Here is a 27103-nt window from a genome sequence, read left to right on the forward strand (position 1 = left end):
GTAGCTCACGAAAGTTTATGCTCTAATAAATTTGTCAGTCTCTAAGGTGCCACAAGTACTACTTTTTTTTTAAAAAAAATACATCAGAGTTTCAATATGAATCACAAATTCCAACTGAACTGAGATTTCTTTGCTGTGCTGCAAACAATGCTTCTGTATAAGGGTTCTAAACTACCAGCTCAGATAATTAACTTTTTTTTTCAAATTATCATACAACATTTATAAAAGTAATAATGCATCCAACTAGTAATATATTTGTACAGAATTAAGTTTAAATTAAATAACACACAACTGATGTTGTAACCCTCTTATGTATTAATGTATCAATATTACATTATGTTTTATAAAATACAAAAGTTAACATCCAAAGTGTGAATTCAAAAACTGTATTTCTTACAGTAATTTCTTCAGTCATTCCTGAATCTATCTGATGGATGTTGACATGAGGTTGTTGACTAAGTTGTATGAAAAAGAAAATTAACGTACACTAAATATTTTTTTAAATACGTACTTGATATCTTTCAAAATTTCTTTAGTAACAGCTTTTTGACAACATAAAAAGCCACTCTTCACTTTCACTCTGTAGCAGATGTTGTGAAAGGTCACAGTGGCTTCTGCAGGAAACTTTTGCTTTTCTATAGAGGACAGTTTTTTCCAAGGGAAGCCATTGGTACTTGGTTCTGATATCTGAATACTGCTGTGTGGCTGGTTCTCTGTCATTCTGGAAGGATGCTTCTGTCGTTTATAACAAAAATACTTATAGTAAAAGTTACCATAAGCGCATTCACAATATAAAATCAATAGAAACAAGTACCTGAAACATAATGTTAATGTTTTGTTGTTGGATAAACCTACATGTATGGTAACATTCACGACACTCTCATATCCTACTGATTCCTCTTTTTTTAAAAAAAATCAACTATACAATAACAGCAAGATTTCAGTCAATCACAGCATACTAAGACTGAAGCAGGGACTAGCAGCTATAAGCCCTCAGCGTTGGGGCTCCCAAGAGCACAGGGCAGACAGGACTCACCTCCACCTGCAGGAACCTCCTCCAGCTGAAGGAAGCGCTTGCACGTGGAGGCTATAGATTTATATAAATCAATGTAATGGTAATGAGACTAAAAATAAATCAACCAAACCAAGAGTTATAAAGACTCAATTGTTTTACAGTGATTTATTTAATTTGAGTATATATTTATATTTGTAATGTTGTATTGACTGAAGTGCTTTTCATACAGACCATTTTTTGCACAGTATTTACTACTGCTTAACTTTACTTTAAATAAGAACTAAAAACATTTCTATAAAGGGACTGAGAGTTATCTACTTTCTCTATAGCTTCTCTGAAAGGATATTTGTATGTGGTTAGGGTGTAGATGGGGGGGTTGTATGGGTGGGGTGCCGTTGTGTATGGGTCGTGTGATGTATGTATTTGTGGGTTTGTATTATAGATTTGGTTAGATGTGTATGGGGTAGATATAGGTGTATGGGTGGGATGTAGGTGTAGATGGTGAGTTTAGGTGTGTATGGGTGGGGTGAGGTATGTGGTTTGGGTGAGGTGTAGATGGGGGGTTGTATATGGTTTGGGTATAGGTGTATATATGGTTGTGGTGCGGACGGGGTGTAGGTGTGTCTGAGTGGGTCGTGGGGGGGTTGTATATGGTTGGTGTGTATGAGTGGGGTGTAGATTGGGGGGTTGTATATGGTTGGGGTGTAGGTGTATAGATGGTTGTGGTGCGGACGGGGTGTAGGCGGACGGGGTGTAGGGTGTATTTCAACCATTCAGAAACCAGCTTATTCATAGATGCACAATATGTTTTTAAAAGACTGTACTTTCCAGAGATGACTTGCTGTGACTGAACGAAGTAAACAGGTGTGATCTCTATGCTAGTCAGAATGTCAGTATATTGGATAGTGCAACAGTGAGCAACCATCATTGTACCAGCATCTGAGTGGGGTATAGGTGGGGGGGTTGTATATGGTTGGGGTGTAGGTATGTCTGAGTGGGGTGTAGATCGCGGGGTTGCATATGGTTGGGGTGTAGGTGTGAGGTTGAACCCCTCTCTCCGCAGCACAGTTACCGTCACCCTTAGGTTGCACGGCTCAAGGGGTAGGTGCTCCTTGGATTTTCAGCTGCTGCTGGACCCGGCCCCGCTCCACTCCCGGACTCAAGTCCGCCCCTCCCTGCGGTAGCAGAGCGCCTCTTACACCCCCCCCCCCCCCCCGGCACTGGCCTGCGCGGCAAATGGGCAGGCGAGGAGGATGCGCGGGCCGGCACGTGGCGAAGTAGGCTGGCGGGTGCTCGGTTCGCGCTGATGGGGTCGGACGCGACTCCTGGCTTGGGAGGGTCGCGCCTGCCCATTCCCCCCGTTCTTACTTCTCAGGCAGCCCCGCTCGCCCGCGCGCAGCTGTGTAATGCCCCCCCCCTCCGCCCCCAGCCCGCGCAGCGAGTAACGGCTTTAACGGAAGCCACTGGCGGCTGCCACTGGGAGCGCGCGCATGTTTCAACGGCCCGGCCAGGGACGCAGGCACCTCGCTGTTTGTTCTCTGCCTGTGCACCGGGGGGGCGGGGGGGAGCTTGCTCTACGCGCCAAGCCGCGCTTCTGCGCGCTTTGACCCCCCCCCCCCCCGCCCGCTCCATAAAAGCGTCTGAGAAAGAGAGCACGAGTGTGGCTAGTGCGGGGACTTCTGTGCAACTGACCAAATGGAAATAGAAAATCCCCTCCAATGTTTAAAAATAAACATCGGTCTCATGCACTGAAATGGTATTTTTATCTAGAGAAATACATTCTGCCAAGGGTAGCTATGTGGTTATCCTGGAAAGCTGTGCAATAAAATCCAATATTCTCCTTTTAATATTACCCATTTGTAGATGTGTGAGGCCAATTTCAAGAACCGCGTGTAAGTGGTTGGCTCTAACAACAAAAGAGGGACTAGGAAAATAATTCACTGCAATCAAGAGCACAGTCAGAGAAAAGCTTTATTTATGAGCATGGTACAAACCCATCGTCATTTGCTAAGGAACCTGCTGATTTTAAGGCCACAGCATTGGTGAGCTATCGGCTACTTTGATGGTAATTTACCTTGACTGTGATAGATGATTTTTAGAAGCTTTGCATAATAAATATCAATGTTACATACAAGTTTGCTTCTGTTATAAAGGAATATATCATTTGCATAAACTGTACAGTTCAGATATCTGAATGGAGATTCTGACAAAACAGCTTATTTTGTGAAAGGTCTGAAGGAAACATATAATTAAATAGTACACAGTATTATTGAAATCAGTTCAATGAACGTTAAAAGGTACATTTAATATTTTAATTAATGGAACAAACACACATAATATGAATAAGTAACAATCAGCTATACCACCCGAAAATTGTGTCAGCCACTTACATTGCTGTGTGACTGACCATTAAGTCCCAAAAAGGTTAAAAATAAAATTTCAACCATTCAGAAACCAGCTTATTCATAGATGCACAATATGTTTTTAAAAGACTGTACTTTCCAGAGATGACTTGCTGTGACTGAACGAAGTAAACAGGTGTGATCTCTATGCTCGTCAGAATGTCAGTATATTGGATAGTGCAACAGTGAGCAACCATCATTGTACCAGCATCCATCAGACACCGTTATGAAACAGTGTTATGAAACATATGAAACTGTTATGTTATAAAATCAGGTTTCAGAGTAGCAGCCACTTTAGTCTGTATCCGCAAAAAGAAAGAGTACTTGTGGCACCTTAGAGACTAACAAATTTATTTGAGCATAAGCTTTCGTGAGCTACAGCTCACTTCATTGAATGGATGCAGTAGAAAATACAGTGTGGAGATTTTATATACACGGAGAACATGAAACAATGGGTGTTACTATGCACACGGTAACGAGAGTGATCACTTAAGGTGAGCTATTACCAGCAGGAGAGCGGGGGTGGGGGGGGAAAGCTTTTTGTAGTGATAATCAAGGTGGGCCATTTCCAGCAGTTGACAAGAATGTCTGAGGAACAGTGGGGGGGGGGGGAATAGTTTTACTTTGTGTAATGACCCATCCACTCCCAGTCTTTATTCAAGCCTAAGTTAATTGTATCCAGTTTGCAAATTAATTCCAATTCAGCAGTCTCTCATTGCAGTCTGTTTCTGAAGTTTTTTTTGTTGAAGAATTGCCATTTTTAGGTCTGTAATCGAGTGACCAAAGAGATTGAAGTGTTCTCCGACTGGTTTTTGAATGTTATAATTCTTGACGTCTGATTTGTGTCCATTTATTCTTTTACGTAGAGACTGTCCAGTTTGGCCAATGTACATGGCAGAGGGGCATTGCTAGCACATGATGGCATATATCACATTGGTAGATGTGCAGGTGATCGAGCCTCTGATAGAGTGGCTGATGTGATTAGGCCCTATGATGATGTCCCCTGAATAGATATGTGGACACAGTTGGCAATGGGCTTTGTTGCAAGGATAGGTTCCTGGGTTAGTGTTTTTGTAGTGTGATGTGTGGTTGCTGGGGGGCTGTCTGTAAGCAAGGACTGGCCTATCTCCCAAGATCTGTGAGAGTGATGGATCGTCCTTCAGGATAGGTTGTAGATCCTTGATGATGTGTTGGAGAGGTTTTAGTTGGGGGCTGAAGCTGATGGCTAGTGGTGTTCTGTTATTTTCTTTGTTGGACCTGTCCTGTAGTAGGTGACTTCTGGGTACTCTTCTGGCTCTGTCAATCTGTTTCTTCACTTCAGCAGGTGGGTATTGTAGTTGTAAGAGTGCTTGATAGAGGTCTTGTAGATGTTTGTCTCTGTCTGAGGGGTTGGAGCAAAGGCGGTTGTATCTCATAGCTTGGCTGTAGACAATGGATCATGTGGTGTGGTCTGGTCTGGATGAAAGCTGGAGGCATGTAGGTAAGCATAGCGGTCAGTAGATTTCCGGCATAGAGTGGTGTTTATGTGACCATCGCTTATTAGCACCATAGTGTCCAGGAAGTGGATCTCTTGCATGGACTGGTCCAGGCTGAGGTTGATGGTGGGATGGAAATTGTTGAAATCATGGTGGAATTCCTCAAGGGCTTCTTTTCCATGGGTCTAGATGATGATGTCATCAATGTAGCGCAAGTAGAGTAGGGGCATTAGGGGACAAGAGCTGAGGAAGCGTTGTTCTAAGTCAGCCATAAAAATGTTGGCATACTGTGGGGCCATGCGGGAACCCATAGCAGTGCTGCTGATTTGAAGGTATACATTGTCCCCAAATGTGAAATATTTATGGGTGAGGACAAAGTCACACAGGTCAGCCACCAGGTTTGCCGTGACATTATCGGGGATACTGTTCCTGATGGCTTGTAGTCCATCTTTGTGTGGAATGTTGGTGAAGAGGGCTTCTACATCCATGGTGGCCAGGATGGTGTTTTCAGGAAGATCACCGATGGATTGTAGTTTCCTCAGGAAGTCAGTGGTGTCTCGAAGATAGCTGAGAGTGCTGGTAGCGGAGGGCCTGAGGAGGGAGTCTCCATAGCCAGACAATCCTGCTGTCAGGGTGCCAATGCCTAAGATGATGGGGCGTCCAGGATTTCCAGATTTATGGATCTTGGGTAGCAGATAGAATACCCCTGGTCGGGATTCCAGGGGTGTGTCTGTGCGGATTTGTTCTTGTGCTTTTTCAGGGAGTTTCTTGAGCAGATGGTGTAGTTTCTTTTGGTAACCCTCAGTGGGGTCAGAGGGTAATGGCTTGTAGAAAGTGGTGTTGGAGAGCTGCCTAGCAGCCTCTTGTTCATATTCTGACCTATTCATGATGACAACAGCACCTCCTTTGTCAGCCTTTTTGATTATGATGTCAGAGTTGTTTGTGAGGCTGTGGATGGCATTGTGTTCTGCACGGCTGAGGTTGTGGGGCAAGTGATGCTGCTTTTCCACAATTTCAGCCCGTGCACGTCGGCGGAAGCACTCTACGTAGAAGTCCAGTCTGTTGTTTCGACCTTCAGGAGGAGTCCACCCAGAATCCTTCTTTTTGTAGTGTTGGTAGGAAGATCTCTGTGGGTTAGTATGTTGTTCAGAGATGTGTTGGAAATATTCCTTGAAGTCAGAGACATCACAAATAGGATTCTAGGTCACCACAAAACTGTGTCCTGTTCGTGGGGGTGAAGGGGCAGAAAAAGAGGCCCCGAGATAGGACAGATTCTTCAGCTGGGCTAAGAAAATCAGTTATGAAACATGGCTTCATACTTTTGATAAATGCCTTTGTAGAAAATACACTGTAATTATATGTTATCTGTTATATCAGTATGGTTTGAACTCACACATGGTAGCTGGGTTTCTCCCCATGACTTTAGGAAACAGCAGTAGCTAAAATATAAATAGAATTAATGTCAACAACAAAGGTCTGAGACATTTGGAAATTTTAAAACTGCAGCTGACCTGATTTATTTTGCTAGTAACCTAAAATCAAGAGGAGGGAGGATTTCCGTAAAGAAAATTAAAAATGGTGGGATACCAGCTTTTAGGACTTCAGGGGAAACCATGCTGCAGTGTATTACAACCCATGGGCATATAAAAGGGGTCTTCAGTTTTTTCAAAAAGTGTTTTACTGATGCTTCACTAATGACAATGTGTATGTTCTCAAGCCCCAGACACAACCTTTTCTGTCCACCATTGAGAAAGACATGAACACATCAGTGATAATGAAAACCAAACTAACACTATTCCCAGGTACATTTGGGCACAATCCTGCAGCCCTACTGACCTCAATTGAACACTAAGGGCTGCAGAATTGGGTTCTTTTTACATGCTTTTATAACTTATTAACACATTTTATTTCATATTACAAATTTCACAGAGATAAAATGAGTCAGTAGCAGGACTGGTGGTGACCAGTTTATTTATGGATGATCTAGAAGAGCGTAAATGTTGAGACAGTAAAATTTGTGGCTGACAGAAAATTATTTAAGCTAGTCAAGACTAGAGAGGATTATGTGCAATTTCAAAAGGACCTAACACACTTAAATAATTGGGCCACACAATGTTAAATAGAATTCAGCATGGACAAGGGCAGTAATGCATACTGGAGGGAACTTCACATACATAGTGACGGAGTTTAAATTGTTACCATGTGAAAAATATGAAGGCAGCTCACTGAAGAGGTACAACAATGGAAAAAATGTTAAGATGTTAAGCTCTGCTAAGATGGATAGTGGATTACAGAAAGCATTGTAATACCATCGTAACCAGATAGTACGTCCTTTGAATAACACATTTATTTTTGGTCACCACATTAAAAAGACACACTATAGCTGCAACAGAAAAAATTGCAACAGAAAAAATCCTAAGGACAACAAAGATAATTTCTTGCACAGGAACTGAGAAGCCTTCCATTCAAGGAGAATAAATACAACAGAGTTATATAAATTAATTAAACAGAATGTAGAATATCTTTAGGGTACACCATCTACCGCTTCAGATAACACAAAAACAGGAGGTACTTGACATAAGGAAATTTAAAATGCAACATAAAGTGAGAATTAATTTACCTGTAGAAACTACATATTAATGTATTACAGCTATAGTATGTTATTAAGACAGTGTTGCCAGCTCTCACAATTTGATCATGAGTCTGGTGATGCTTGGTGTTTTTCTTAAACCCTCAACAGCCGGAATCAAGAGATTACATGAGAATTTCACCTCTCACTTCAAGGAAGTTTCTAGCCCATATGGTTACAGAATAAAGCTTGAAAACATGAAGCAAATTCACCCAAAGAGCTCGGAAACCAGAAGACAAATAAAAATAACCAAAAAATATTACTTTAAAAAAAATCTCACAATGGAAATAGGATACCAAAGTAGATTATTGGTCTGTTGCTGTATGGTAATTTCTGTGTTCCTAGCTGAAATACTGTGCAAAGAAAAAATGCATTATATTTGGCATGTATATTTTAATGCACATTTTCCCATGCATGATAGTTAAGGTTTGTATTCAGCAATACATATTTCCACATTACTGAAGCCATGCAAACCGATTTTACATCTGACCAGTAAACAGATGCGAGGCGCGGGTCAGAGCCATAACCTCACCCTCTGCCTGCTCCTCCAAGTCCTTTTGTGGCACTATGCACCCCAAGGAATAAGACCGCCCCAGCATGCCACAACTAACCTCAGGGGCTACAGTTCTTCCTAGTTCTTATACAGAGTACACAAAGGTTAGGCAGCTTCTTAGCCTTCCCCTCACCACCACCAGCTATGCATCCATGTAAGGGCCAGGCAAAATCTGGCGCATGGCAAACGCGACTACGATGTGGTGGAATGTATGTGGAGGAGGGAAATAGGAGAGATAAAATTAGTGATCCAAGACCTTAAAAATAGATTTTCTTTTTTGTCATAGTATCACTCTGGATGTGCAAAATTAAGAAAATTTGTCCAACCATGGAACCTTTTCGTTGTGGATAGAGCCATTAATTATTACCATTTCATAATTGTTCTGTATTTTAACAAATAGCATATAGTAAAGAATTGACTTTACAATTGGTCTGATGAAGAGATGAATACTCTTATGTATATTTCATTACAATAAAAAAAATTCAGGCATACTGTAAATTTCAAGAAAGTGCATTTCAATGAATATTTAGTATTGCTGAAGATTTTTGTTAACTTTGTTACATTTTGAGGCAAGAGGTAAAAGATACAAAAGCATACTGTTAACAAAAATCAAGTCAGTTTTCTAACTTATAAAACTATTCAAACAATGTGAATTACAGTATATTTACACTTTTGTTTTAAGATAACTTTTTCATGAAGTGCAGTTTCAGATAAGAAATTGTAAGGAAAATTATTGTCATGCATGCAAGAGCCACATGATTCTGCCACAGGTCCCAGGAAGTTGCCTCAATTCCTTGGGTTTTCAAATATTCTTCTCCAGTACAATACCTAAAAATATATGTAGAGATTTTTAAAAGTGAATCCTTTGTTAGGTATCTGTTATGTTATGTTCATTTAAACTGGAATTCCACATGACGACAAAGGCATTTTGGCAGCAGCCAAGTCTTAAGAAAAATGCATGGAGACATTTCACGTCAGGAGCTCCTGACCCCAGAACCCAAGGATTTAAATTCCATTTTTTCCTCTTGATTGACTTGAGATAAGATTACAACACTTTACACACATTTAAACTACACAGAAAGGGTGGTCCAATGGTTAAGGTGCTAGCCTGGGACTGATGAGCCCAAATTCAATTTCCAGTTCTGCCACAGACTTTTTTGTGTGTGACTTTGGGTAAGTCACTTAGGGTGCATCTATACTTAAAATGCTGCAGTGACGCAGCTGCACCACAAAGCACTTCAGTTAAGACACTAACTACCCCAACAGGAGAGGTTCTCATTGGCATAGGTACTCCACTTCCCCAAGGGGGCAGTAGCTAGATTGACGGGAGATTTCGCCCATCAACCTAGCACTGTCTACACCGGGGGTTAAGTTGGTTTAACTGCTTCACTCAAGGTGGTTTTTTCACATCCCTGAGCAACATAGTTATACCGATCTAATTTCCCAGTGTACACCAGGCCTTAGTCTCACTGGATATGTCTACACTCCATCTGGGAATGAGCCTTCCAGTCCGGGTCCACAGATTTGCACAAGCCCGGCTAACGCTAATCCGCTAAAACTAGCTGTGTGGATGTTGGTTTGACACTCTTGTTCAGGCTCTCAAGCCTCCCATCCCATGCTTGGGAGACCCAGGTACAATGTGTACACAGCTAATTTTAGCATGCTAGCTTGAGTCCCACTAGCACAAGTCGATAGATGCAGGCTGGGAGGCTTGTTCCCAGATGCAGTGTAGACATACCCACTGTGCCTCCCCAGTCTGTAAAAGGGGGGATAATAGTATTTCCTTTCCCCACAGTGGTGTTGTGAGGATAACTACATTAAAGCCTGTGAGGTGGTCAGATACTATGGTCGGGGATCATATAAGTCCCAAGATAAGAGATCATTTTCTTTTCAATTAATAATTTTATTTTTCATGTCGTATGATGATGTTTTGTGGGGTTTTTGTTTTAATAGACATAATGAATGCAAAATGACAAAGGCATATCGATATTGCTATGAATATCTTTACTGATTCTTTTGTTCATGGCCTCTGTAGCATGTTATCTTAGCACATACAATGCAAAAAAAAAATGCTTTTTTCTTAATACTAAAGAAATATTACTTTAAAGAATCCTACTGTAGATGGTGAATGCACATCAAATTCTCTAGCACTCAAAAAAACCTTGTAATCTTGTGTTGTAGTGGAATTCATTTTAATGCAAAACATATACTTACGGTTGGCTAACCTCTGTGCAGTTCATATCAGTCTGACTTGTATTAGTGATACCAGTGCATAATTTCAGATCAGTAAATTCATTAATTTGCAAAGCCTTTTAAGATAAAAGAAAAAAACAACAACTGAATTACTATTAAAGCGATGACAAACCAACTGGATCAGATACTTACTAAAAATCAAATTTATCTTCAAAAATTTTATGGCATCATAGCTTCTGATCTCAGACAAATCCATCTTTTCTAACATAGTGTCATAGCTGATTTTGTTGTAAGAGTATAGTTGTATACATGATGTAAGAATATAGTTTATTCAGCACCCCATATGACAGTGGTCATCTATACAGCAGCTATCTAACCCAGCACTTTCAAAAGACTCCATATTTTCCACCATAACTGCATTACTGACTCAGCTTCCTAAAAATAAGATCATAGTAGTTAGAGATGGAAAAGATCCAACTCTTATGAAGTCCACCTCCTGCAATTGCTTATATGATTCCACCTATTCACTTCCAGGTTTTTTTAAAAAGCTAAATATTCTGTGTGATTGAAGCAAATATTTAAAAGACGAAAAAATTCTTTTGTTTTTAAGTAATACAATACTGTTTCATTTTATATAGTGTTTTTATGCAAACTGTATCCTAATATAGTTGTAACTGAGATATATATATATATAGTTATTTAAATACCTGCACATCTCTTAACACTTGCAGATAGGAGACACTTATCTCTTACAGGTTTCAGACTGGTAGCCGTGTTATTATGTATCAGCAAAAACAACGAGGAGTCCTTGTGGCACCTTAGAGACTAACACATTTATTTGGGCGTAAGCTTAGGGTTCATCTGATGAAGTAGGTTCTAGCCCACAAAAACTTATGCCCAAATAAATGTGTTAGTCTCTAAGGTGCCACAGGACTACTTGTTGTTTTTACCTCTTACAACCACCTTCAGCTGCTGTATCCATAAACTCCTCATGCCACCTGACTATGGTGACCAGATGTCCTGATTTTATAGGGACAGTCCTGATATTCAAGGCTTTTTCTTATACAGGTGCCTATTACCCACCATTCCCTGTCCCGATTTTTTCACATTTGCTATCTGGTCACCCTATACCTGACTAAAGTATGCCATGTCAAGTTTTAATTTCAGTATGTTTCAAAAACTTGCCCATTGGTCACTAATCTATGAAACCTGGATTCATTTCTCCCATCAGATTCAGATGGTCCCTTTTGACAGATGTTTCTAAACACAATGCACCGGAAAACATAGCACTTACTGTCATGCCATATCGAGGGATGCTCAAATACTGCAGCCAGGAAAGCCAAGACAAGATGCTTGTGAGATTTACCAACAACCCGGAGAAAATCTGTAGACAGTAAAGACACAATAAAAAATCTAAGTCCCATTTCACAGGAAAGTGTTTCAGTCCAGAGTCACCATTACTAATCAAATATGCACAAGTAACTCCCATTAAATCTATATGCTATACAGAAGTCTGAGTTGTATTACACTGGGGGATAATAAGGGGTTTATATCCTCCAGTCAGAGCACACAAGTAAATTTCAATAGAGGTTGGTTGCTGGTGTACTACGCTTTTAGTTGTTAGGGGAGAATCCCAAATCAGGTTTTTGCTAAGTTATGGTTTTTAAAATATGAAATTGTATTTTCTATTCTCCAACCTCTGCCTTTGCTTCTTTATGGCAACTGGACCAAAAACAAGGCAGACAGGCACTTTTGAAGAGCCACACCAAGCGTGTTCAGGGAAAACTTTCCCAAAGTAGCCCTGAGATCACTGTTCAATGTGGTGTTTCCCCAGGTGGAAAACTGGACATGCTTCTATCCACGCTGCTTGCAGCCAACTCACATCTCTTTCGTATGTGGCCTATTAATAGATAGTTGGGTTCCTTGTTGATGGTTAGTAAGTTAGTGGTCTCATAATTTAAGGGACTGTGGGCTTTACCTGTGGCTGAGTTGAGGAGAGCAGGGGAAATGTGACTGTAAGCCACTTCTCTGCTCCCCCAGCCCTGGATCAGCTAAGGTCCTCTCTAAATCATGCTGGCTGCAACAGTCCTACAGGGAACTATGCACTAGTTGCAGAGCAGATGGAGCATCATGTACCACACCACATCCACTCTTACCACTGGCATGATCCCTCCCCTCTTCTTCCCCATTATTTTTAATCACTAAAACTTGGCCCTAACTAGAACATCAGATCCAAAACCCACCTTAACCCCAAATTTCTGGAGAAGTTCAGAAACAAGCCTGAACTTTGATTTCTTGTTAATGTATTGGGACAAAGTGGAACATGAAAGCCCCAGATTCTTGATCTTTTTGCAGAATTCAAATTGAGATCTCCATCTGGCTCTGAACTTCACAGCTGCTTGGGTTTACATCTAAACAAATAAAAGCATAATAATGCTACTCACAATCATAAAAACAAACGTGATGGTCATGAGTAGATTAGCTACAGCTACCACATCCTGTCCTGTTGCAATTGCTAGCGCCATAGCAGTGGCCGTGTAGGATACCATCGTAATAGTAAACATCATTATAAAGAAGGCATCTGCTCTTGGCTTCAAACCTTAGGGAGCAGAACAAGAAGGCTGTCAGTATAATTTTGTCAGCGCTTGTACCATAGTCAATGTGTACTATCTTAATATATGTAGTTGGCCCCACTTATGAGAACAAATTTTGTGGGAGGACTGATTCAAGGAAATCTGCCCTCCTTTCACCACCACACCATACATTTTGGATCACTGGCTGCAAGGACCAAGGATCAGTGTCCCAAATTCCTATGCCTTGCTGATTGTGGGAAGGAGTTCAGACTCCCATGGGCACAAAGACTAGGGATTTTGTCTAGAATAGAACTGATGTGTGTATTTGTGGAAGGAGTTTGGGGATTGTAATTGACTTTTTCAATGAAATGGAAGGAGAAAAAGCTGTAATGTGTCTCAGCCAAAACAAGATAAAGGAGGAGATTTCCTGATTCACTAAGGGCTCAAGTTATCACCACAGAAAAACTGAACAAGAAGCAGCTCATGCCTCACCCCATACAGCAGTAGCTCACATGCGATAAACATCCAATAGTATTTCACTTGTTTCCAGTGGGGTCAGGTCTTCCATGAGTCAGGGGTTGTTGGCGGCTGTAGATTAGGCATTAGTTTCTGAACCACCCCTGTTTCACAGCCATGTAAATGTTCTCTCTGTATATCCTAATAGCGTCATAATGTCTCGTTTGTTTAAGGGAAAAAGTCAGACTAGAGCAAGTGATGATTTTTGTTCTGTACTTGCATTCTGCTAACAATGGTGCTGGAACAATTTGTATAGTGGGGGGTGCTGAGAGCCATTGAACTAAGCTGTAAACCTGTATATAATGGAAACCACTTGAAGCCAGGGGGTGTGGCAGTACCCCCAGCACCCCTAGTTCCAGCACCTCGGTCTGCTAACATCTTATTATTATTAAGTTTTGAAACATCCTGACAGTTTGTCTGAATTTCTTGCTCCATGAAATATTTCAGTCTGACCTTCCTGAAATGTGTAGTGAGCATGGTGTTTGAAACTGCATTAATGGTCTAAAATGGATGTCTGCAATTTTAAAATTGTCCTTACTACCCGGGGAAACGACTGAAAAGAGCAGGCTAATATCAGTTTCCAGGAGCTTGAGGTTTTTATAATCACATTTTTCTTTGATGGGGGGTTTTATCAGCATGGCCAACTGTAATGAAAAGTATTTCGTGATAGAATGATTAAAAGTCTCTAAAAGAAAAGATAACAGCATGGAAACCAGTGAGACAGAGCCATCTATAAATGATGCTTAAACCTAGGGTGACCAGATAGCAAGTGTGAAAAATCAGAACGGGGGTGAGGGGTAATAGGTGCCTATATAAGAAAAAGACCCAAATATCAGGACTGTCCCTATAAAATCAGAACATCTAGTCACCCTACTTAAACCCCTGTTTCCAAGGAAAGTGCAGATGGGATATATCACAGACTGTGACAAGTGTGCTTGAAATTTTGCAAATGTGCCCAGTCCAGCAAATTGCATAACAGCACCAATGGCAATCTCATGACATTGCACTCACCAAGCAAGAGAAATAATGCCATATTGGTACATGGAGTTTAAACAGAGAAAATGATTTTTTTTTTAAAAGTGGAAGAAGGAAGATTTGATCCAACCTACTCCTGGATACCTGAAATGATTGACAGAGGCATAAAATGAGTGTGCATTGTTGGTACTGAAGCAATTTTCTTTTTAGTTTTAATGCAGCTTGTGAATAGGGCACTTGCCTAACATGAAATAAACTATACAGGTGAAGATGATGCTTGGTAAAGTCCTCATGGGTATTAAATCAGCCATTAGCTTTGAGATGAAGTATGCAGACACTCTGTAGTACCCACTGATATATTCATGTCTAGAACACAGAAATATATACAGCATATTACAGATTACATCAATTATAAAGCAATCAAATCATTTTCACATATGGACAGGTTTTGATAAGTCATGCATACAATTCCAAATGGAAAAATAAGAATGCATTTGTGCACATACTGTAATTACACATGCCAATGACCAATAAGATGTCATTATAATTTTGATAATTACATATGCAAATATACATGCCTATTGCTGAACACAATTGTGTCCACAGACCTCTCCGAGTATGGCCCATAGTCTTTAGTGTACATCTTACATCATCAAAACACACTTAACGTATAGAAATATGTAATTCTCTCATTTTGTGACTCATAAAGCCTGTAAAGTTCCAAGTTCTCTCATTTTGTGACTCATAAAGCCTGTAAAGTTCCAAGTACCCAATTAATATCAACTCCATATGATTCTGGTAACAGAAGTGAACAGTTCACAAACAACTCACAATGTAAATAGTATTTATCCAAACTATCAGCATTTATGGACAAAACCATACACAGAAATGATGATTGGTTTGCAAACAACTCATAAACAGGATTTAAAAAATACGTTTGCAATGAATATTACTTGCCGTGAATAATCTGACCGGTATGAATAAGTATGAATAACTAAATTGTCATATTTAGATGACAATTTAGTAGGGCAACAAAAAAGATTAGCAGTTCAATAAGCTTTGCTAACAATAGGCAATGTTACCCGTTACATCAAGCTTTACTTACATAAATATCTTTTTTTCCACAATGAAAAGTTCAATAGATGAAATACTGCTGAAACACTGGTTGGTGGTCACGAAGAACATTGCTCCAATTCTAGGGTAAAACAAATATTTACACTTATAAAATCAGCTACATTAGTGCTTTATTCAATTATTTTGAATATATTTTCAGTAGTTTTTACAATAGACCATGTCTAAACTCTTCCAAAGAACTACTGGCATTCACTAATATGTGCTTTGCTACTTCACATACTCCATAATTCATGCACAAATTGTCTGTCTTTTCTTATTTCTCAATAGAGATTTAAAGGTGTAATCTGTCGGAGGGATTTATATAACTAAGATTTCTTTACAAAATAGAAATGGACAAAGTATATTTTATTATTTTTTTTTGTCTTGTTGACTTACTCAACTAATTTACAACATTTAATAACCTATCGCCAGAGAAGCAAGGTGTCATTAAGTGGGATGTCATGAGCACATGAATCCTGAATAAATGTGTCCTTAAAATAAGCTTGGGAAAACAGGTAGAAAAGTTTTAAACCATCTTCATTCAAACTGCTAAATCAATTTTCTTCATAGTTGTATTATTTTTTAAGTTTCCATGAGATCTACTAAACAAGTTAAGGGACTCATCCCACTCCTGGTTAAGTTAATGGTAAAACTTCCATTAACTTCAACAGAAACAGGTTTGGCCCTAAGACTGGAGCTTTAGCAAATCTTGAGCTAGCTGAGTTCAGTGTTTATTACTGGAATATGTGGGTAACATCTGTTGCTTGTCAGAATCAAATAATGAAAAATGATTTGACTGACTTTACTCAATATTTTGTTTAAATTACCTTCAGACTGAGCACAAATATGAGACCAAAAATTTCAGTCTACATGGAATATGAGAAAATGATGAGCAACTGGAGATGGGTTTACCTGCTAAAATGAAAGGCCAAAATTGTCAAATGTGGATGCCAAATTTAAGCCCTTGGCATACACCAATTCTGAGGCACTTTAATAAAAATGGCCAGATTTTAAGAGGTGCTGACTACAACAGCTCCCACAGTTGCAGATGTTCAGTCCCTCTGGTAATCAGGCCACTTTTATTTAGGTACCAAATATAAATTTAGGCCCCAGTCATACACACACTCAGGTAACTTCATTCACATGAGCAGACCCCTTAGGTTCACCTCTGTAAAGTTAAGCATGTGTATAAGTGCTTGCAGAATCAGGGCTTTAGTTGCCAAACTTCAGGCAACTAAAGTCTGAAAAATTTGGCCATTGAATTTTATCTCAGGGAAGTCTTTCCAGATGCTGTTTGTTTAATTGTTGAAGTGGTTAATGAAGAGTTGTGCATTTTTAATATTTTGTATAATTTTCTGGAATCTTTCACTGCAAACTTAGGATCCAGTGCTGCTACCCTTACTTGCAATGACGAGTACCTTACTATGCAAGTAGCCCCAATGATTTCACCAGGACTACTTGCACAAGGTAGTAGACAACATGAGTAAGGGTTGCAGAAATGGGACCTTAGGCCTCGAGTCTGCAGTGAGCTCCATGCAGGTGGAGGGATCTAGCCACAGAGAGCTCATGGCAGGACCAGCGCTTATTTTGTAATTTATGATTTACAGGTATGCATTTGCTCTAAAGTGGTCGCTATGGTATCTCACAAAAGACAAGAAAAGTTCATTTTCAGCCACAACAATTTTCATTATCTTATGATGGTAACAGCATGGTTTTGTCAGCCCCATTGATATTCAATCCCTGAGTTGACTCGCCTGTTTTGCACACCGGTAAAATCATCTTGTATCCCAAAGAAAATGGCACCTACAACTAGTCCCAGGAAAAGTGTAACACACAGCTGAAATAAAATAAAATAAATAATTAAAAAAGAGAGAACAACTACAATCTAAATTTGTATTGTAATGAACCTTTTTTTAAAAAAAAGTTCAAAATTGCAAAAAACTACATAAAATATTTAGGTGGTGAATACAGATGGAAAAGAAATGTACTCATGGTACCTAGATAGAGAGTGATAAGAGATGGGAAGACGGAGAAGGTCTAGAGCATACAAAAACTCTGCGTGGGATCCACAAATGCACTTAGATGCCTAAATCCCAGACTACGACTATTTAAGTATTTATGCACAGTGGAGCAATCATTAGGCCAGAAAAGGGGTGCGGCAAATGACTCAGTAGCCCAGTGATTAGGGAACCTACCTGGGTCCAGTTCCCCTGCCCTAATCGCACTTTCATTTTTTAATCCACAATGGAACAGCTTCAGCAGGACAGACTGAGGGATTCCAGCTCAGAATATTCCATAGTTCAGCGGTTAGAGCACTCTTCTGAGAAGTAGGATACTGCTGTTCAAATCCTTTCTCGCTCTCTGGCAGAGAAGGGGGATTTGAACGTGGGTCTCCCACATCCCAAGTGAGTGCTCTAATCAGTGGACTGAAAATTATAAAGTGGAAAGTAGCACCATCTCCACTTCCTCCAGTGGCTGTTTTTGGGTGGTGTGAAGCAGGTACCTAATTTATTCTCACGACAAATGCCTTAGGTAGCTAAGATGACTGACTCCAGGTAGTGGGTGCCTATTTGTGGATTGCTAAATGGAGCTAGGCACCTCCCTGCCTCCTGGATTTAGGTGCCTATCTCCCAGAGAGGGGAGGACTTCCCCCTCTGGTCAGTATCTCCCATTGGCTAGCTTAGGCAGCTCCTCACCTAGCATGCTGGCTTTTGTGGATTGTCCTTTTTGCTGTAAAGAAGGGCAGGATTCAACCCTAAGGGACAGAGTCTTACAGCTTTGCATTAAATAGCACTCTACTCGTGGAGTAAATGCTATTCAAATGTAAGTAAGGGTATCAGAATCTGGCTCTGTGTAGATAGAAACGTGCAACTTGGATTTTTGTTAAATAGCAAAATTATCAGTGGATTCAGTGATATAATCTGAATGATTAAATCTGTGTGTCACAATTTCTTAAGACTAAGAAGAAGCGAAGAAAATCTCAGCAAAAATGATGGTATCAGGCAGTTCAGTCATGGTTAAGCATGAGGGATGCATGAGTCTTAACACTATAAAGCATTTGATACGTGGTACCGTATCACTAAGAACCTGCCCAAAGGACCAAATGTCAGGGATAATTCAGCCACTAAGCCAATTGTAGTGGGGGGAAAAAGGATCATATCAAGACCAATTTGGAGAGGATTAGCAAACACGGCTTAATGAACTGTGTACAATTTATAGACTGTGTTTGAAATCCATTCCTAATGAGGTTTGGGAGATACAAAAGATTGTGAGAAAAAAGTCACAACCATTCACCCTGGAGTATTAGAAAGCTCTTGAGATCATAATTCTTGTCACAAGGTCAAGCTTTTGCAATGCAATTATTTGAGATATCCATACTATCAACATACAGATATACACACACACAAAGCCTTTTAACTTGAGGGATTCTGAACAGATTTCCCCTTTGCTATTGATTTTATTTTACTCAAGATGGTTTTTTTTAATCCAGATAATTTATAACAGTGATAAGGTACAACTTTTATTATGGGTTGGAGCCCCTCTCGTATTACTCAGATAAAATTCAAATGGGAGTGTTGCTGGAATAAGGACCTCAGGATCAGACCGAGATCATCTCTGTCTTTGACTCAGCTACTAGGACATAATTATGTGTTGAGAGCTAATTAACTGTATAAGACTGGCTAATTTACTTTCCCTTGGGGAAAAAAACAGAACGCAGTGGGCCAGATCCTGGCGTACAGATGACTTGCAAGGTGCACAGATCAGAGGTGAAGACGAGATTCTGAGAATCAGCTTCTCAGAGTAGCATGGGAGGATTGCAGGGGACTACTTGCAGGGTAAGGTACTACTTATTGTGAGTCAGTTTGGGAGAATTGTGTCGTTAATGACATAAGTGTGAGGAGAATCAAACCCCACACACCTAAAATAATGGTAAATGTAAGTTAATAAATTGTTGCATATCCCTGTCATGCTCATTATTTGGGATCATGTAGCCCAGCATTTTATGGCACAGATTTTCAGATACTGACCTCTATTTTAGGTGCAAATTTTAGGCCCAATAATTTGCAGGTGCAAAATTGTGCCTAACCCATCTTCAGATAGAAATGGTCTCAAAATCAAATCAGACTTACAACTGTTATATTAACTATGATTACCTGAGCTATGGAGGCTTGAGGGTTGCCTATCAAGTTTTTAAATGTACGTTTCGACACCCACTTGAGCTGATGAAAGAAGGAAGTGGTATATGTAACTTGTCTGAAAATTGTCTTCACTTTCTTTTTATTCTCCGAAGAAATGTTCTGTAATGTTGTTTTCGTTTCTCTGTAGTAGGTGGAACTGGAATAGTGCTCTGCTATCTTCTCTGCCAAAGTCTTATCACGGTTGATGTGTTCTTCAATGTTATCTTCAGGTTAAAGAGAAAAAATATTTAGTTACCTTTTATTGAATTAATAGAAAAAAATAATTCTCCTTTCCCTGAGGAACTTTTCCAATACTGTGTAGGGATCATTCTGCAACCTTGATTGAGTCCCTTCATTCTTAAGGGGTATGTTTTACTCCTACAGCATGTGTGCATATAGGGCCTGATCCAAAACCTATTGAACTCCATGGGAGTCTTTCTCTTGATGTCACTTTTGGATCAGGCTGTCAAAGGGGAAAATAGACTCCCTGCAAATGAGAAATTTTCCTTTCAGTAGCAAAGATTTACCACATGGAAGGAAGGATCTCCCAGCCAATCAGTCCTTAAATAACCTTTTTCCTCACAAAAGTTAGGGGTTGTCTGCACACAAAAGCTGTACTGCTATAACCACAGTGGAATAGTTAAAAGTGGTACAGTGCCCCAGAGGGTGGATGCAGTTATATCGGTATAAAAGTGCTTATACCTGTGTCTAGATTCATCCCATATGTGAAGATGAACAAACTATACTAATATAAGTAATCTTTATACTTACTTAGTGTAACTGCATCCACACGAGGAGTTGTACCAATAAAGCTATTTCATTTTTAAAAATCACATCCCTAACTAAAATAGTCATAGCTGTACATAGTCTGTGTGTAGAGCAGGCCTTGCACTGTATAATTTTGTTGAGATTAAAAAGAATCAATCCCTACATGGGGTTATAGTAGAACAATCCATAGCAGTGTTAATGTGATTACAATAACCAGGTATGGTCCACTTACTGAAGAAAGTGACACTAATGATTGATTACCTCAGGTGAATTTATGAGCAACAAGCTACCATTGCAGAGATGGAAAAACAAAATCAGTCCAATAACATGATAAATATTGTATGCATTAAGTACACATGCAAAGCTAATATCAAGATTTACTGCATATAGTCACAAAGAGTTTTACTATTTTGTTTTTTGACACTACTGTATCACAACAGGGCACTGGATCTGGTTTCCATGAAAAAGACAATAGGAGTTTTGCTATTGAATTCATTGGCAAAACAGTCCTTACTGTTTGAGGAAAAAGAACCACATGTAATAACTGCCATTCACGGAACACCAATGGATATTAAATGTTACACACAAGTCATTTCATACTGTACATGGCGAGATGGCTTTATAAAAGGAAATTTCATGGTGGAGAGATAGACACAAGAGGAACAGTATCATCTACAGTATGTGGGTGTCCAAGTAACTCTTGAGTTTACGTATGGAAGAAGCTATTACTGTTAACTTGATGCACCTGAAAATGATTTTTTTCATGCCAGAGTTGATAAATCCAAAATATATTTTGTCACTCTGCAAATCAGCTTCTTACTGTATGAAGAACTTCAGTTTTATACCTAGATCAACATCATCAGCCTTGCTTGCTGCCACAGCAGTTGAGTCCCCATTAATGACATCCAGAAAAAAATCAGCAGGATTGTTGTATGGCTCGCATTCATAACCTGCAGAGAAACAGTATTCAGTCTCTCAGGCAAGTCATTCTACAGATGGTAACGTGTTGAAAAGCACTTGAGGTAATATGCCATCGGCCAGACTATGATACCCTTACTTATGTTGAGTAGTAATTTACACCACAATGTGGTCCAACTGGCCCAAACTGCTAATCAACATGAGGAAGGAGATTGCCAACTGACCCTATCAAAGCTGCCATAAAAGGAAAGCTGTAAGAATTCAAAATATCCAAAGGTGACAACTAACAAATGAGCCCTTCCAAATTCTAACTGCATGTCTGTTGTTGCTAATTCTATTCTGACCTATCAGCTGGTACTAATAGACTTAATGATAAGTCATTTTTCTGCTTCTCCTTATGGCAGGTTTAATCGTTTGGATTTATTGAACCCACAAATCTATGGGTAAAGTGCTTAAGTGTTTTACTGAATCAGGGCCTAGTATACAATTCATATAAAAAAAACAAAACTAAATACTGTGATATAACATGCATTACTTTTTACTTTTAAAGTAATTACTAATAAGCACAAAGGGTAACAGTTAAGGTTCAGCCTTCATCCTCAACTCTGCATTTCTCAATTTCTGAGTGCTTGGTTTTTCAACTTTAACTTTGCATTAATGTTACTGTTATATTAAAAAAAACAATTCTTTAGTATGTTTTGGTATGGGAAACAATGAGGCACATTAACCATTGAATCCCATGATTCAAGAGCCATTTTTACTGAGTCACTTTTCAAAACAGAGCTGCATTTTAAGTATGTTCCTTTTAGTGTCCACTGTTGTGACTGAAGCTCCAGAAGAAAACTCACCAATAGATTTGAAGTATTCAATGGCATTCTGAGCAGGGCCATGATACAGCATTCTTCCTGCAGCCAATAATGTCAGGTTGTCAAACAATCTGAATATGGAGTACCGGGGCTGATGGATGGAAAAAATTATTGTTTTCCCCTGCTTTGACATCCTGAATGTAAAGTGGAAAATAATAGAGGTATCAAATATCTGCACTCTTTGAGGAGTTTTCTTCTTTCAAATTCCTTGCAATACAAATCAGTAAATTAACACAGTTCAACCTGTTGTTGGAGAATCCAATGCAAGGTACAAAAAGGAATAAAACAAGCCCAGCAATATAATAACTACACATTAACCATTCTAACCACATTTTAACTGCAGATTTATGGAGTACATCTCTGTCAAAGCTAGTTCTTTCCCAGTGATTCCATTGCAGTCACCTTTTCAGGAGCAGTAAGACTGCATTGGCAGTGCTGGCATCTAATCCAGTAGTTGGTTCATCTAAGAACAAGACTGCAGGGTCAGTAATGAGTTCCATTCCAATATTGGTCCGTTTTCTCTCTCCCCCGGACACCCCACGAATGAACTGGGTGCCAACCTAGTGCAAAACAAGCAGCTTGTGTCATTTTGTCTGACTTCAAAGTATTCAAGCAAAAAACATCCAACACATTTAACAGCACATTAACTTCTGGGAGAGTTCTGGGTGATTACATTGTGATTATGGATTCAAATATGGATTCAAGGATTGACATTGTTTAAGGGAATAGTGCAACTCTGAACGTTGCAGAAAAAAGGGCCCCCCTTTAAAAGTTTTCACCCTGAAATCTAAGTTTCTTCATGACACTCAGGTCACCTGCTTTCCTCCTACTTGTAATTACTGTCCTGTGTCTGATAGTTTAAGAATAGGTGCACAAGTAACGAGCCTTTATCTTCATTGATACTATGGGAACAGGCAGCTGTGCTGGGGTTTATCAGCCTTTCTGCTATTAGAATAAACCACTAAATCAAAAACACCGCTGCTAAAGTGGAGCCATTTTATCATCTAAAATTATTTAATATTTGCTATTAATTGGGCATCATAATATGACAGCTTACCTTGGAATCTGCCACTTTGGTCAAACCCAGTTCCTTGATGATCTGGTCAATTCGTTCCTCCTTTTCCCGTTCCTTCACAGATGTGGGGAGCCGGAGTGCTGCTGAGAACTGGAAATTTTCTCTCACTGTCAGAGTTCCCATCACCACATCATCCTAAGTAACAAAGTTACATATTTAATGTTCATTGCAGGCTTAATTTTTCCTCTTCTGGGACTAGCACGTGCATCTTACGTGTGTACTGTACATGCAGAGTGCATTTGTGTGGCAGTGAAAACTGCTAGAATCAAATAGGCTGGATCTTCAAAACCTGAACATCCCATCAGATATTTGCTTTCAATACTAGTCTCTGCATGTTTGTGCAATTTATGGCAACAAGGGACTATCGTACATGTATCAAATAGCAGAAATATCAATACATGTGCATATACACTGTCCAGATATTTCCCTGCCCAGCGTGTTTTTCAGAGCAGCTAAACATTGGCAACGCAGCGAAAAATTCAAACATAATTTTCAACTGTATGAAGGAAAACCTATCAACAAAATGTTTCTGGATTTGGTCCTGCCCAGGTGCTGAGCACCACCTGTGGGAAACAGAGTGCCCTCAACTCCTCTTGTCTTTAATGGAGGTTGAGAGTGCTCAGCACCCTGCAGAATCTGTATCTGGAAAGAGTTCTTTCTACAGATGTGAATAAAATCTTTCTTCAAATATCTGAGGTTGTGGTTTGGAAATGTGGTAACTGCAGATCACAGCTAAGCAAAAACTAATAAGTGCAGAAAGGTGAGAAGCTTGGAGTGCTGTGAAACTGCTGATTTAAACTGAATCCTCTCTTGAGGTTACCAGAGCAGTGGGTAGGCAGCATGGTCAAGAGGAATGAGCCCAGTGTGGAGAGTGAGGAACCACTGAGTTTGAATGCACCAGGGGCTAGATTATGCCCCATGCTGAGCACTGTGGCCCCATTGCAATTAGCCCATGTTTACTTTAAGTACATGAGAAGTTTCATCAGAATGAACACTCACATGCTTAAAAAATAAAGTGTATGTTTAAGTGTTTTGCTGGATCAGGGTCACAGTGCTCAGCACTTTGTGGGATTTAGCAACTCTTGTTGACTAGATGGTCTCAGGCAAGCTCCCTGACCTTCCTGTCTTAGTTTACCTCTCTGTGAAATGGGTATAATAATATTTATTATTAGGTATTGTATGGGCAGCACTTTGAACATGCAGGGGCTAAGAGTTATTGACAAAACAACTGCAAACTGGAGCTCTGTGTGAGTACATTCAGTCCTACTACCTCCCTTGGATCAGTACTTGTTTAACTAAATACATGCATTGTGGGACCCCATTACATGATGCATCATTGTTCCTTGATACTCTATTCTGGCTTCAGGTGGCCCTGACAACTGCGTTCTTAGGTGGCCCTACCTGCATTCTCTCTCTTAGATCTGAATCAGCAGCTTAAAGGAAAACACCATGCAGGCAGCCGGAAACCAAGAAAGTGCCAAGTCAGTACTGATGGAATAGAGAAACCTGGTGCCAAATACATTTTGAATTTGAAAGAGAAAAGGAGATGGTGGGAAGGAAAAAAGATGTTGTGTGTGTGTGTGTGTGTGAGAGAGAGAGAGAGAGAGAGAGAGACATGGTGGATAGAGAAAGCAATAGACAGAATGTAGAGCTTCTCACTTTATAAGATCAGAACACTTAAAACTGATAGTTCAAGTGAAGAATCATGTCAGTCAATTATGTGACATCTTTGAAAACCAAAATGTCATCCTAAGGACAGGATACAGAAAATTAAAAAGGATAAAAGGGACTGATTCACTGTGATCCACAATCAAGCCTTCAGTTCCACACCTGTCAGGAGACCACTGCTTTTTAGGAAGCATTATCCGCTGTGATGAGGTACATTGTCCAGCAAGGTCTCTGGACATTTTGAGCTGGTGTTGCCCGGGTATACCGAAGACCCAAGCCACTGTCTTCCCTGTCAGAGTTGTGAAGATTTGGAATAAGACTGTGAAGTGGTAAAGGGAACTGAGGAGCATATGCAGCTGAGCTCGTTAGTCTATCAGCCTCAGCTGCTGTGTATAAAAGGAGGAAGAAGAAGGTGATATGGGAAATTAGATTGGGAGAGTGGGTTGTCTTGATGTGTTCTGAGAAAAGTAAGGGGGAAAATTTTATCTGGGCTTTGTTTATAGCTTATAAAGGGAATGACTTTTTATCTGATGATTGATCATACAATAGTTTAGACATCTCTCTATTAACTTTGTTTTGAGAGAGTACTGGTCAGTGATGGGCTGACCATATTTTAATTTCTCTCCCTTTGCTTCTAATAAACCATATGTATTGCACTGAAGATAGGCAAGAGATAGTGGGAAATCTATTCATTTGTTTTTCCCACTGAAGCAATAACACTTTCCCATATCTAAGGAAGGAGGCATCCTCTCTGGCCAAACAAGCTTATGAGCTGAACATCTGTGGAAAATTTTATACTTTGAAAAATGTATTGACTATATTGGTAGTGTAGAGCTGTGTCCAAGCTTTTGAGCATGAAGTGGAGGTATGGAGTGATTGTAGAGGAGGCTGAGGGACCAATTTTTGAAAATACCAATCCATCTGGAGCAATCTGGTCTGTTGTAAAGGGGGGGAAATGGCCCTGCTGACATTTTTTTATGAACCCCAATGGTAAAATCAGCTCTGGCCAGGATCCAGAAAGGGATTGATTCCCAAACTTCCTTTCCATTTGGTGGCAGAATTTTAATATAAGGCTCCCAGGAGTGGCCTCAAAGAATCTCTCCAACATACTGGTGGGCTGTCATGCCCTCTTTTTTTTCTTGTGGAAAAGCAGCCAGATAGCAGAGGACTACAGTGATAACAATTGCTAAATTGAATATTCCTTTACAAGGCCTGTGGTGCTTCTCAAGAACCATCCTCCCCCAATTGATAGGGAAGGGACATGCCTGTAATTTCGGATGTGTTTTTCTGATACCTTCTCAGATCTCTACATGAGTTAGAATTCTTACCTGTTTCAAGGAGCAGTGCTAAAGAAAGGTCAATTCAGAATATAGACATACCTTCAAACCTTCAAAATGTGAGGTGTAGTTGCATGTTATGATAGGAAATAAATTATAACATAGGGCCAGATCACCCACTCTCACAGCTACACCCACAGGACAAGATGGGGTGGGGGTGGGGGGGAACTCAGTGAGGTTCACATTGCAGAGTTTTCCTGGAGACAGGTTCCTACAGTAGTAGGGGGTTAAGGAGGGCTGTGGATTTGACAGGTTGTGCCCCCTTCCACCTCTGTAGATCCAAGGGATCCATAGGGAATGGAGCCTCTTTCCATATGGAAACAGATGATATTCTACAGGGATGATAGCTGTTCCAATGGATTTGCTCACCCTTGCAAACTGTACACCAATAGGAACCGTGCTACTATTGGCTGGGTTTCCTTGCAGATGCCCAGTAGCAGTCAGCGGGACATACTACAGTTCCAAGCTGTTTAAACTTCTCCCTGGATTTCTAGGTACTCTGCAGAGAAAGGTGCTGTGGAGGGGTCAGCTCCACTGCTCCAGCCCCTCTTGATCTCTAAACTCAGTGGAGCTCTATGGGCAGAGCAATGGTGCTGTGGAAGCAACATTCTGTATGGGTTTCTTCTATATGGGCAGGGGAAGAGCCACATGTGGAAGGTCCCCACAGCATGCAGAAGCTCAGGGAATAATCCTGGAAATGGAAATCCACTTATCCCATTTACATTTTAAATTATAATGTGTGATTTCTGAATTATATCCTGTGTCAGTTTTGACAAGTCAGCTGCTGCAGTTACCTCATATTGGACAATTCTGGTGCATTTTGGCTCAGAGGATGTCAAAACGACACAG

At 40.0% G+C, this 27103-nt stretch overlaps 2 protein-coding genes across 3 annotated transcripts in view; both read right to left on the minus strand.

Moving 5' to 3' along the window:
* Positions 1–845, minus strand: part of ABCG2 (ATP binding cassette subfamily G member 2 (JR blood group)) — a 51383-nt gene extending 50538 nt beyond the window's left edge. Inside the window, exon 1 of the mRNA XM_077814378.1 lies at positions 512–845. Coding sequence (XP_077670504.1) covers positions 512–720 — 209 coding nt within the window. The 5' untranslated portion in view covers positions 721–845. The remainder of the gene's footprint in view (positions 1–511) is intronic.
* A 6376-nt stretch (positions 846–7221) lies between these two features.
* The window catches only part of LOC144263914 (broad substrate specificity ATP-binding cassette transporter ABCG2-like), a 43850-nt gene continuing 23968 nt past the window's right edge, over positions 7222–27103 (minus strand). The window contains exons 5-16 of one of the 2 annotated variants that reach the window (XM_077815016.1): positions 23232–23384; positions 22577–22734; positions 22157–22308; positions 21236–21340; positions 19599–19846; positions 17199–17281; positions 15437–15526; positions 14573–14697; positions 12712–12866; positions 11562–11651; positions 10289–10383; positions 7222–8902 (exon numbers count right to left, since the gene is read on the minus strand). In XM_077815016.1, coding sequence (XP_077671142.1) covers positions 8752–8902; positions 10289–10383; positions 11562–11651; positions 12712–12866; positions 14573–14697; positions 15437–15526; positions 17199–17281; positions 19599–19846; positions 21236–21340; positions 22157–22308; positions 22577–22734; positions 23232–23384 — 1605 coding nt within the window. In that variant the 3' untranslated portion in view covers positions 7222–8751. The remainder of the gene's footprint in view (positions 8903–10288; positions 10384–11561; positions 11652–12711; positions 12867–14572; positions 14698–15436; positions 15527–17198; positions 17282–19598; positions 19847–21235; positions 21341–22156; positions 22309–22576; positions 22735–23231; positions 23385–27103) is intronic. The other variant, XR_013345875.1, reaches the window with a different exon arrangement.

This window comes from Eretmochelys imbricata, chromosome 4 (genome assembly GCF_965152235.1).
Source record: "Eretmochelys imbricata isolate rEreImb1 chromosome 4, rEreImb1.hap1, whole genome shotgun sequence".
NCBI lineage: Eukaryota > Metazoa > Chordata > Testudines > Cheloniidae > Eretmochelys > Eretmochelys imbricata.